This window comes from Perognathus longimembris, chromosome 7 (genome assembly GCF_023159225.1).
Source record: "Perognathus longimembris pacificus isolate PPM17 chromosome 7, ASM2315922v1, whole genome shotgun sequence".
In the NCBI taxonomy this organism is placed as follows: Eukaryota; Metazoa; Chordata; class Mammalia; order Rodentia; family Heteromyidae; genus Perognathus; species Perognathus longimembris.
The window spans coordinates 29,483,098-29,496,467 of record NC_063167.1 but is presented as its reverse complement, the minus strand read 5'-3'; the positions used below and the strand labels follow the sequence as shown (position 1 = coordinate 29,496,467).

The following is a 13,370-nucleotide window of genomic DNA, read 5'->3' as shown; positions in this document are numbered from 1 at the left end:
GGAGCATTGGGGAGCTGAGGAGGCCTTGATAGATGGTATTTGGGTCCTGCCTTTGGCAGGACTCGGTTTCCCTATCTGTGGAATGGCTGGAAGGCCCCTCTCTGTTCAGGATGCTGTTGGTGTGGAAGGAGGGAAGTGGAGCATATCTGTGGAACCTGGATGCCTCCCCCCACCCCCTGCCCTCCGGGGAGCAGGCAGCGGCCGGGCAAGGGCAGCCAGGCTCGGGTCCCTCCCCACGCCGCCCTGCGCCCCGCACGACCGTCAGCCCGGAGGGAGCTGACACGCTCCTTGGGAATTTATCACACACCCAATTACAATGTTAATTGGCAAGTTCCTGAAATCAATTAATTCGCAAATTTTTTCCAATTAAAAATCCAGATAAATCACGAGGGCGGTGGCGGGCTGGTCCAGCTTGCCGGCCGGTGGGCGCTGCGGCCGCAGGGAGCGGAGCCGGGCCGGTGTGGGGAGGGGGCGGCGGGCGCGGCTGCCCTTGAACGCCTTTGCCGGCCGGCCGGACTGTCAGCGCGCCGGGCGCGGCGGGGCCGAGACAGATAAAACCATCGACCCGTCGCCGCCAGCGCTTCGGCTTTATCGATCCGACGGGAATTTCACTTGCTGTGCAGATCCCGCTGTCCGGCTGTCAGACACCCGGTGGGAGGGGGCGTGCCGGGGGCGCAGGGGGCGCACGTGCGGAGGGCCGGGCGAGGTGTTGGGGGTTCCGGGGCGGGTGGGGAGGGACGGGAGACACAGGCTTGAGGAGCCGGGAGTAGCTGTGGGGGGGATTAGGTGGGGAAGAGGACTTGGGGATGAGGTCGTGGAGGAAGGGATGCGCTGAGAGGACTTGGGGATAAAGAACTGTGCCGGGCCATGCGTTAGGGTTGGAATCAGAATGGCTGAGGACAGTAGGGGATGCGTCTTGGGCAGTGCAGGGTTGGGACCACCGCTGAGAGGCAGGGAGTCTCCATTCTCTAAGGCCTTAGGGGCCTTTACCAGGTTCTGTAGGCCCCCTCCTTTTCTGCCTCTATTTTCTGTTCTTGTTAACTTTCCCGTTGGAAGCAGTTCACACAGAACTCCTGGACCGCCCTGGTGTGGCACTCAACTGCAGGATATTTCTTTCACTTTCTGCCCCTGGCAGGTGGATTTCAGCTATGTGAGTGCTGAGGGAGGGGTGTGTGTGTGTGGGTAAGAGCTTGGGCACTGGTGTTCTGATTGCTTGAGTTCTAATGTCTACCACTTACTAGCTGTGCAACATCAGAGAAGTCACATAACTCATCTGTACCTCCCTCATCTGTAAAATGGGAGTAATCATTATAATCACACACACACACCATGTAAGGATGTTTTTGTCAGTAGACCACATAAACTACAATGGTCCCATAAAACTATATTGTCTAGTGACATGGTAGTTTGTGCAAGTATATGCTATGATTTTTGCATGACAAAATCGCCTAAGGGTCTGTTTCCCAGAACATATCCCTGTCATTAAATAACACAGATTAAATAAAATAACACAATGTAAAGTAGTTGGCAAATAGTGAATGTTCCACAAGGCTTGGGATGCTTACCAATTAATATAGCCTGTGGGGCTTTTAAAGTATGACCACAAATTCTGTAGGTATTTCTCCTTTTAACAGGCAGAGTTTAGGGCAGTTGTGACTTGTAATCTTAGCTACTCAGGAGGCTGAGTCTGGAGATTTCTGTTTGAAAGTCCCAGAGACTTTTATCTCCAATTAACTAGCAAAAAGTGGGGAGTGGAAGTGTGGCTCAAGTGGCAAAGCACTAGCCTTGAGTGAAAATGCTAATGGATAGCGCGTGCCTCAGTTCAGGCCCCAGTACAGACATCACACACACACACACCACACACACACACACACACACACACACACACACACACACACACACACACACACACACCCCAAAAGAAAGAGAAAAGAGGGGGCTGGGGATATAGCCTAGTGGCAAGAGTGCCTGCCTTGGATACACGAGGCCCTAGGTAGAAAACGGCCAGAAGCGGCGCTGTGGCTCAAGTGGCAGAGTGCTAGCCTTGAGCGGGAAGAAGCCAGGGACAGTGCTCAGGCCTGAGTCCAAGGCCCAGGACTGGCCAAAAAAAAAAGAAAGAGGTGATCCAATTTTCATCTTTGCTGCAATATTTTCTTTTGGAGCCCTAAGTTGCCATATAAGAAGTCCAACTACCCCAAGGATATGAGGCTGAGAGGAAGCCCAGGCCACATGGGGAAGCCATGAACAGATGCTTTGGACCCCAGCATCAACCATCAGACATCTGAGTGAAGGAACCTCCAGATGACCCCAGCTCCCAGCAACTGTGTCTTCCCAGCTGAGGTCTCAGACATCTGGTGGAGGGAGTTATGCCTCTGTACTGTCTGAATTCCTAATCCTACAGATCGTGTGAGCATAATGTAATAAATGCTTATTTCCTCCCCTCCTCCCCCCCCCCACCCCAGTTGGAGGGCTTGGGTGCTGTCCCTGAGTGTTTGTGCTTAAGCTCCTCTTATGGCTTTTTGGTAGCTAGTTGGAAATCAGAAACTTACAAACTTTCTTGCCCAGCTGGCTTCAACCTGAGATACTTAGATCTCAGCCTCCTGAATAGCTAGGATTACATATAGGTGTGACCAGTACCCAGCTTTTCCCTTTTTCTTTCTCTTTTTCTTTTCTCCTTCCCTTCCTTCCCCCTTCCTTCCTTTCCTCTCTTTCCTTTTTTTTTTTTTTGGTGCTGGTCCTGGAGATTGAACTGAGGGCCTGGGCATTGTCCCTTAGCTTTTTCCACTTAAGACTGGTGCTCTACCACTTGAATCACAGCTCTAGTTGTGGCTTTTGGTAGTTAATGGGAGATCAGAGTCTCACAGACTTTCCTGTCCAGGATGGCTTTGAACTGTAATCCTCATATCTCAGCCACCTGCATAGCTAGGATTACAGGTATGAGCCACTGGTGCCTAGCTAGGTAATTTTTTAATGCTCCTCTGTTGCCCTGGTTAACTTGGCTTCTCCCAAAGCCCTTGAGAAAGCTCAGCCCAGTCCTTTAACAGGGACAAGGATGTGGGCACAGGCCTGAACATATTCTCAAGATTGTCATCTTTCAGCCCTTGAGATTCATGGAGGAAGTACTCTTACTCCCTTGGAAGATAGAACCAGGCTGGAGGGGATGATGGGCTGGATAGGTTTTAAAAAGAAAATCTTTCTGGAGACCCCATGTGGCAGAGCTGGGCCTGCAGTGGTGGCTTGTTCCCTGTTTAGCTCCCCTGTATTCTCCTGAGACTGGGGTCAGGAGGGTCACTGTTTTCCCATTTTTCTCTTTCCCAAAAACTAAAGCAAGAAGGGGAAAGGTAGAACCATTCAGCTGGGGAATGAGCACTGAAAATAGAGTAGTGGAAAATGGCTGAAGATTCCTGCTTTCACTTGAGAAGCCATCAGGTGAGACCTGATGGCTAGAAGTCTGAGCGAAATCCCCCAGTAGTCAGACTCCTGGTAAGTGGCTTACCTGGTGGGCAGCTGGGCCAGTTGCTCAAGCTCCTGCTCCATATGTTCCTGCAACTCGCTGGGCCTCAGCAGGACTTGGCAGATGGGGCAGATCGGGGCCTGGCTGTCAAACAATGCTGCTGCTTTCTTCTTGCCTGGTCAGGAAGGAGAACAGACACACATGAGCCAGGCTAGTCTCTTGAAGGAAATCCAGTGTTTCAAGTTTCTGACCCAAGTCTGCAGCTGTCCACAGGGTTGTTTTTTTTTTTTTCTTTTTCTGTGTGTGTGTGTGTGTGTGTGTGTGTGTGTGTGTGTGTGTGTGTGTGTGTGTGTGTGTGTGTGTGCCAGTTCTGGGACTTGAACTCAGGTCTTGGGTGCTATCTCTGAACTTTTGTGCTCAAGGCTAGCATTCTACCACTTGAGCCATAGCTCCACTGCTCGTTGTTTGTTTGTTTTTTTTTTTTTTTTTTTTGTGGTTAATTGGAGGTAAGAGTGTCATGGACTTTCCTACCCAGGCTGGCTTCAAACTGTGATGCTCAGCTTTCAGCCTCCTGAGTAGCTAGGATTATAAGTGTGAACCACTGGTGCCTGGTTTCCCTAGGGATTCTTAACCTAGAGGAAAGGTGAGCCTGAGGTTCTCAGAACCCCTGGGCATTGCTCTGCAGCTCCAGAGGCTGTGATCATAAACCACGCCTCCTCAACCAGCTGCCCCTCTCAGAAATCTATTGGGACACAATCAATGCTCTGTGCAATCAAACGTTGATCACTCCATTTCACACATGTTTAATCATACCATCACCCAGATTATAGAGTGCCCCACATCCCCATTCTCTTCTCACTGCTATCACCTTCCTCAGATCTAGGAGAATGGAGATGAGAGAATAGGAAGGAATTCATTCTTGAAGTCATTCAACAAACATTCCCTCCTGTTTACTCTAATCAGACCCAGTGCAGAGCAGTGGGATCCTATGATGGAATCAAGTCTAGTCCTGGCCCTTCTAGTTGTGTGGGAAAGACCAATAGGGACCAAGTGATTTCCAGAGTAGCATGCTCTCCTTTCTTCACTTTTCACATATTCTGTGTGCTGGATGGTTTCATTAAATCTGTGGCCACAATTTCCACCAGTTGACTGTAGACCACAGAGCTCTGGTCTAATCCTTCCAGGCCTCTGTATCCAAATATCTAGTGGACATCAGTGCTTGAGTGTCACATGAGTGTCTAAAATTCAACAATTCAAAATTGAGCTCTTCAATTTCTTCACCCCTTTCAAACCTGCCGCTCTTTCAGTAATGTTCATGTCGTCTTTTTTTTTTTTGGCAGTAGTGGGCACGATCTGGGGCTTGAACTTGAGGCCTGGATACTAACTTTGAGCTTTTTATGGCTCAGGGCAAGTGGCCTACCACTTGAGCCACAGTTCCACTTTCAGATTTTTGCTGGAAATTGTAGATAAGGGTCATGGACTTCCCTGCCTTCAACTCTTGATCCTGAGATCTAAGTCTCAGGTCTTCTAAGTAACTGGATTATATAAGCATGAGCCACTGGCACCTGGCTTAGCAATGTCCATTTCTAAGAATGATACTTTCATTTATCTTGTTACACAAGCCAATAATCTTAGCATCACTGCGTGCCCTTCATTTGCTTTCCCACCCTTCTCACATTCACTCATCTGCCACATCCTCTCCATTCTACTGCTTCAGTATTCTTGGAATCCATATTCTCCTTATTTAGATCTCATGGCTTCTTCCTTGGATAACCTCATGGCCTTCTGCAAGTCTCAAGGATTCAGAGCGCTATCTCTTCAATATACCCTTCAAATGGTGTATACTCAGAACATGAGCACATTGGAAACTGGCTGGAAGCCTGAACTGGATTCGTACTGTCACTAATGGTAACTAGGACAAAACATCCTAGACTTATGTAACTGTAACTCACTTTTATAATAACAATAAAAAATTAAAAACGAGGGCTGGGGATATGGCCTAGTGGCAAGAGTGCTTGCCTCCGATACATGAAGCCCTGGGTTCAATTCCCCAGCACCACATATACAGAAAATGGCCAGAAGTGGCACTGTGGCTCCAGTGGTAGAGTACTAGCCTTGAGCAAAAAAGAAGCCAGGAACAGTGCTCAGGCCCTGAATCCAAGCCCCAGGACTGGCAAAAAAAAGAAAGAAAGAAAGAAAGAAAGAAAGAAAATCAGCTTTCAGAAAGATAAAGACTGTGCCAGTGGTGACCAGGATGGATATCTGAGTCAGTTTGCCAGATTAAATACAGGATTCCCAATGAAATTTGATTTCAGGTATGTGTTACTTTTTTAGTGTAAGTATGTCTCAAATATTGCACAGGACATATTTACACTACTAGTTATTTTTTCTGAAATCAAAGCTGCCTGGGTGCCCCATATTTTTATTTGCTAAATCTAGCAACCCAAAGCCTGAGGAAGCTTCTAGTTCAGGCTAAGCACAGAACCCACTTCCATTTAAACCAGACTCAGGAGGATTATGACTTTCCTGGATGCTGGGATTAAGTCATCTGAGGGCTCAAAGGAGAACAGTTCAGTCTGGGTATGTATTCTGGGGGAAGGGGTTGTGGAGGAAAAGGCTTAACCAAAGAAGTGAAATTTAAGTTTTACCTTAAGGTATACCAGGCATGGAGTCAGTGACTTGTTCCTGTAATCCTAGCTGCTTAGGAGGCTGAGATCTGAGGATCATGGCTTAAAGCTAGCCTGGGCAGAGAAGTCCATGAAACTCTTATCTTCAATAAACTACTCAAGAAAAGCTAGATGTGGCACTGTGGCTCAAGTAATAGATTGCTAGCCTTGAGTGAAAAGAAGCTCAGGGACAGTGCCCAGGCCCTGAGTTCAAGCCTCAGGACTGGTGAACGCGTGCGCGCGCATACACACACACAGACACACACACACGAAATATACCAGGCATAGTATGGGAATAAATGAGTGAATTAAAGAATATGTTATGATTTTTCCTTGTGGGTAGGAGCTACTTTTCTTTTTCTTTTTTTTTGCCAGTCCTGGGGCTTGAACTCAGGGGCTGAGCACTGTCCCTGGCTTCCTTTTGCTCAAGGCTAGCTAGTCCTCTACCACTTGAGTCACAGCACCACTTCTGGCTTTTTCTATGTATGTGGTGCTGAGGAATCAAATCCAGGGCTTCATGTTTACTAGGTCAGCACTTTACCACTAGGCCATATTCCCAGCCCAGTGGCCACTTCTTATCCACATATATTTATAGACAATAGCAGTCCTACCTGGCATAAACTAAATGTTCAATGATGAAGCACACAAGGAAAAGAGGAAGAGAAGGAGAAAGATGGTCAAAGGACAGGTTGTCCTCAAAACCAGATAGCTGAGATGTCAGCTATGAAAGCTTTTTGTTTCCCAGGGTATGGGTAGGTGTGAATCCAGCCTGTGTGGCTAGGTCTAAGTGGGGCGGTGGGGGTGGGGGGTGGGGGGGAATGGTCTCACTTTAATGAGCCTTGGTGATTGTGTCTTAGATGTTCATGCAATGGCTGGAAGGCAGTAGTGACTAGAAGAAGCAGATGTGGCCTTGGTCTAAGATGTGAGAGATAAGGATTCTAGTCTCACTGCTGCCCCTTCATTACAGCCAGCCAATTTCAGAGGCAAGATCCTGGGAAATCTCCAGGACATTTTACAAATAGGGAAATGGAGGCTCAGAACTGGATAGGGCCTTGAATGCCGTTCTTGAGCTCATAGCTTTATTTACCCAGCAAACATTTATAAAAACAATTTATATTATATCAAGTATTATTCTAGGGGAAACGAGCTCAGAGATAAATAAAACACATTTGTAGCTTCTAGGAAATCACAAATTAGTGGGAAAGCCAATAAAGAAAGCCATTGACTCCAGTCAGTGTTGGCCAGAGCCGTGAGGGAGACTGGAGCAATGAAGGGTACATGAGAGGACCGGAAGGTAGTAGAGGGGTAGGATCCAGGAAGAAGACAATGATCAGTGGGAAGTGAGAAGGATGAGAAACCTCAGGATTCAGTTTCCTGATGCCTGGCCTCAAGCCTGGGTGCCAGGCATCCGTGTTCCCATATACCCATTCTCATTTTGTCTGCTTTGCTGCCATGTGCTTTTTTTGAACTTAGCCCTTGTTTCCCTGTCAGGATATTGGGCCCTCTTTTTGGCTCCCAGCTTTAGGATTGACACTGACAAGGACCAGCCTATAGCCTCCATCTCATCCTTATTTTCTCAGAGGTTAGAGTGGCAGATGTCAGTATGGCCACGAGCTCCCTATTCTCCCTCCCCCGCTGTGTTCCCTATAATTTTATATTGAGACCTGTGGTCATGACGTGGATTTTACTGCACTAACGACATGGCCTGCCCAGGTTTAATGACAAAATCCATACTCTGGCCCTGGGCCTGCTCCTCGTTTGCATAATTCCCAGAATACAGCTCCCTGAAGCTTTTGACCTGGACCATTACAGTGGCCATAAAATGGGCCATAAAACCACTGGGGATGGCCAAAAGGAAGGGGGGGGGGGCTGTGGTCTTGCTGGGGTGGGAATGAAGCCTTCCACCCCCTACTCTTCTTAGGCTCAGGAAGAGACATCCTCTGGTGCTTCTTTTCCACACTTCCCAGAATCTGGGAGTTCATCTCAGGCTCCCAGAAATCCTCAGTAGGTTACCTACCGGTTGCAAGAACCCCTGCTCCAACACTGCAGACAGCATCACAGGTGGCGGCTGGAGCCCACCAGAGGCTGGCTGTCACAGGGCGTCCCTCACCCCTGCCTTTGACAGTTGCCCCAATAGCTGGGCAAGGCCTTTTGCCACAGGTGGGTCTAGGTCATTCAGTCCTAGGGTGCACCCTGTCCCTCTCTAGGAGGTTAGGAGGCAGGCTGAGCTGGCACAGTGGGGAGCGGAGGGAAGCACGAGGGGATGGGGACAGGGACTGGGTCGGGCTGTCAGTGCTAAAGATGATGAATGGGGGAGGTGAGGCGGGAGGCCCGGTGTTATCGGCAGTGGATGGCGGGGTGCGCGGGCGCTTGCCGCTCCTGCTAATCCCCGGGCGCTGCCTCGGCCCTTGCACTGATAACGAGGAAATGGGACTGACAACAATTTTTAGCTGAGAGATTCTTCACCAAAATGCCAGGCGGCCGGAGGTCTGACAGCGCCTGATTGAGTGTGTGAGTGTGTGGGGGGAACGCCCGCAGCCCCCTCCCCTCCCATGCAAAGATGGATCGCTCATTCCGCCTCCAGTCCACATTCATTACAGCCACCCTCCCCACCACCCCTCCCGCTGTGGGGCCTGCCACCTCCACTTCGCTGCCTGCCTGCGCAGGTATCTCCATAGCAGGAGGAGGCCAAGGAGGGGCCCCCACTCTCCCAGCCTGACATCTGGGCAAGCTCAGTCCGAAGAGCAAGCAAGGGTTGAGAATTCTTGTCTGGAGGCTTCCCAGTTGGGTGACTTGAGGGATTGGCTGGTTGAATAGAGAAAAGAGGTTCAAGCCAAGGCTTCTCAGGGAGGGCCAGGCTACAGCTAGCCAAACCTTCAAGACACAGCAAGGCCTCTGCTACCTGGGGGCCTAGATTAGCCCTCTACTGCCCTCCTCTGTTGGGAATTACTGACCACTGGGAATAGGGATCTCATGGTCTACACCATCTTCAATCCTGTTGCTGGACCAGTAACCCGTATCTGGCCTTGCAGCTCCCCAAAATGTGATTGTCTCTCTGTCTTAGCCTGTTTTTCTTTCCAGTTCTTCTTCTTCTTCTTCTTCTTCTTCTTCTTCTTCTTCTTCTTCTTCTTCTTCCTCTCCTTCTTCTCTTCTCCTTCTCCTTCTCCTTCTTCTTCTTCTTCTTCTTTTTAAAGGTAAACTAAGTTTATTTGAAAGTGAAAGTTGTGAAAGGAAAGTAGTAGGGACTCTCCATTTGGAGAGGGGCCCCAAAGGGGAATCTCCCTTCCTGGGAGTTCCATTCTTTTCTGTTTGTCTAAGTAGCACTTCCTACCTCTAATCTCTTTCCTCTACAGACCATAAAAGGTATGGTTTGACTGCCTGGTTTCTGACTAGAGATAGGGAACATTACAGTGAGGGTGAGCCTACTGACAGATGGCAGTGGAGGCTGGAACTTTTAAGAATATGTAAGTGATAGCTGGGCACTGGTGGCTCACACCTGTAATCCTAGCTACTCAGGAGGCTGAGATCTGAGGATTGCAGTTCATAGCCAGTCCATGTAGGAATGTCTGTGAGACTCTTATCTCCCATTAACACCAGAAAACTGGAAGTGGTGCTGTGGCTCAAAGCAGTAGAGCACTAGCCTTGAGCAAAAGCTCACAGGTAGCTCCCAAAGCACACACACACACACACACACACACACACACACACACACACATGCAAAGTAGGTACATAGTAGTAGGTATGTATCTACTTTGCATGTGTGTCTGTGTATAAACATACTTGTGTCCTATCCTTCCCTTCCCCAATTACTCCTCCAAAAGAAGGGTCTCCTTTTGCTAATGCCTAAGACACAAAATAGAACATTAAACAGAATTCAACAGTTGCTTGTTACTCCCTGTATAACCTTGGGAAAATCTCTTAACAATTCTGAGCTTTATTTCTCCTTGTACAAAGTAGTGTTAATGATATATAACTCCCAGGACTTTTGTCAAGATTAAATTAAATCAGAGCTGTTTCCATGTAAAGAGTCATTATTGTTTCCAGTTTGTTGACCATTGCTTCATTGTTTGTGCCTATATCTACTTCATCCTGGTATCTGCCTGGCCTTGCCCCTTATTTAGCCTTCTTCCCTGTGATGATGATCACCTACCACTCCTTCTCCTGTCCATCCATACCTATGTATCTAAGTGGTTTGTAAGTCAGGCTTGGAAAGGAAGAAAATAGTGATTAGTTTGAGGGACTCTGAACTTGCTGAGTAAGCACTATATGCAAACCAGAATTAGAATTATAAGCCTGTCATACAGACAAGATTGAGGTTCACCACTGTATTCGCTATGCCTAGAACAATGTCAGTCAAGTACTCAAGAAATATTGAATAAGTGAATGAAGTTAAGAGTAGGTGAGAGATCACATAGGGTAAGAAAAGCCTGGAAGAGAAGCTCAACTCTTAACAGGTGAAGGAAGTTTACATCATCAAGGACCACGAAGCAACAATAAAGAGGTAGGAGGAAAACAAGAAAAGTGTGATTTCATTGAAGCCAAGAAAGGAAGTTTTGGGGTGTGGCAGGTGTCATCAAGAGAATCAAATGTTTCTGAGAGATCAAGATCATTAAGCAAAAAAAGTGTTCCATCCACGCATCCTATTCTACATAGTACAACCATCTTCCCTCCTCTTCATCCATCCATCATTACTCCAAACCACCTAACGACTCATCCACTCTCCTCTCTTGCTCATCCCCTTCCTCCTCTTCTCTCCAGAAAACCATGATTGGCGCCTCTGCTGAGTATGGGACAGGAAGAGTTAACATGCTGACAGACGGCATTTTTTACCTTCAGTCAATATGAACAAGGCCCCAAGACTATGATTCCAAACATCTGGATTTCATCAATATGTGATCTGTCATCGTATATTGGCATTCCCCAGTCCCTGCGCTAGAGCAATGCGGCTGGTTTTATTAATACGTCAAATACATTATCCGTGTAATACACTTGTCTGGCTGGGGCCTCCCGCTGGGGCGGGGCGGCGGATTTGAATGTATGATGAATCAGTTTGCATTACATGTTCGTAAGTCATCATTTGTCAGGATTAATAGGCATCCCTGGTCGAGGAGGTGGGGGTAGGGCAGGCAGGGGAGAGATGTGTATTTAGCTGTAGCCCATACTTACCTGCTGGTGCCCAGAAATACTCTGAGAACAGCTGCGCATCCTCTTGCCCAGACCCTAGGATAGTGGCTGGTGCTCAAAGGTTACCTTTTTTTTTTTTTTTTTTCCCAGTTCTAGTATCACTTGGAACCAAGTAGAACAATTTGTCTCTGCTTTGGGCTTGCTAACACCTGAAAAGATATGGCAGGAGCTATATGCAAAAGACAGCTAACTCTTACCCTTTAGGATTCAACCTAAAATTCCTTCTTCCAGGGAGCCTTCCATGATTCCCCTGGACTGTGTTCTCCTCTGTGTTCTCTTTTGTATTGCATTTTTCACAGCATTTGTCACAGTTATTGCTTCGTATGTGTCTATAGCCTGCCTGCCTTCCTGTCTGCCTCCCTCCCTCCCTTCCTTCCATATCCCCCCCCCCGCACCCCCCCCCCGCTATTGTTATTTGAGACAGGATCTTGCTATGTAGCCTAGTAGCCCAGGTTGGCCTTAACTTGTGATCCTCTTGTCTCAGCCTCTCAAGTGCTGAGATTTACAGGCATGAGACATCTTGCATGGCTTTAGATTGTCAATTCCTTGAGGGCAAGCATTAACTTGTTCACTACTATAGCTTCAGCATCTAGCAGAGGGTAGGACCCAAAGTAAGAGAGAAGTAATAGTAGGAGTAGAAATCAACAAATATTTCTGGAATTAAGGAATAAATGATTATTGACCTTGTCAAATCTCCAAAGATACAGACATTGTCCCTGAGGACGAGGGCTTTCTCCCCACCCTGTCTCTGGTTTAGCTGGGTCATCTATCCTGCTGCACACATTTTTTTCCCCATTTTTATTTTTCTCTGCTCCTCTTCTTTGCACAAGGCATTCACCCAGCATCAGGTTCATACATGTGACATATATATCTAGATGGAATACACAGGGGTGACAAGTCATGCCCTTACCATCTGCCTTCCTTCTCTCTGCCTGCGGAGGCTCAGATTGGCACTGCCCATTCCACATGGCCTCTTACAAGAGCCTGGCTGGTGCTCTGACTCTTGTGATCGATGCTTTTGTCTTTAGCAATAAATTGGGGCCTGACTGAGCTAGATATGACTGTTGGGTGGCCAGTGGCGAACATTTACAGGGCAGTCAAGTGGAGCTCAACCTAAGGACAGGTTTAGGTTTAGACTTAGGCTCAAGCTGAAGGGTAAAAAAGGCTCTGGGACAAGACACCATCAAATTCACTAAGTCCTAGTCATTGTATTTGAGCCTTTGGCCCTATGAACCTTTGCTGCAGCCAAGTGCACCAGCTGAGCTGTTCAGAGGCGGTAAGGCTTCAAGGGACCACAGCTATTTCACAATGCTGACTGTGGCTATTCCAAACCTAACAGTAGCCTCGCTCTTCTTGTGGAGTTATGCTTCATTCTTTTTCTCCTTCTTAAGCTAATAATTTCCAGACAAATCCTGACACTGGGCTGGGCCAATGGTGGATGGACGCACAGGCCTCTCAGTATTCTCTGGGATTAGGCTTTGCAAATGGCAGTAAAGAAAAATGTACACATATGGACCATACATACCTATAATCTCCAAGGTCTGGACACACAGATGCTCACAGAGTGAGCACTTTTTTTTTCCACATCTAGGCACACATACACACACCTGAACATCTATGTATACATTCAGGTGCAGCCTGAGTTATACCTGCATACTCTCCCTGGCATGCCTATACATTGCCTTCTTCCCCCAGTGCCTGCCTTGCCATAATGCTAAGACTGTTGTGTTGAAAGCAAAGTAACTTCAAGTGTGCTTTACCCCCTGCTGGTGCTGACTATGGGCTTATAAAAATGAAGCGGGAACCTCCACAGCTGTGGGCAATCAATCCTGAATGGTGGAGAAGAAGGGCAGGGTTACCTGCTTTCTAGGAGGATGGGTGGAGCATGGGATACTGCAGACCATGGAGATTGGATGGGCAGTGGACCAGCAGCCTGGCCTCAGGCATTGCCTGCTGACCTTACCTGTGTGGTCAGGAGAACCAGACCCCAAGGCAGAGAGCAAGGACAGATAGTACAGCCCAGGGAGGTAGAGGAAGAGAAGGGTTGGGGTGGGGAAGAGTGAGCA

At 47.9% G+C, this 13,370-nt stretch overlaps 1 protein-coding gene across 1 annotated transcript in view; it reads right to left on the bottom strand.

Moving 5' to 3' along the window:
- Window positions 1–2,842: 2,842 nt before the first annotated feature.
- LOC125355058 (E3 ubiquitin-protein ligase RNF220-like) overlaps window positions 2,843–13,370 on the bottom strand; it is a 190,427-nt gene continuing 179,899 nt past the window's right edge. Inside the window, exon 3 of the mRNA XM_048351153.1 lies at window positions 2,843–3,629. Coding sequence (XP_048207110.1) covers window positions 3,493–3,629 — 137 coding nt within the window. The 3' untranslated portion in view covers window positions 2,843–3,492. The remainder of the gene's footprint in view (window positions 3,630–13,370) is intronic.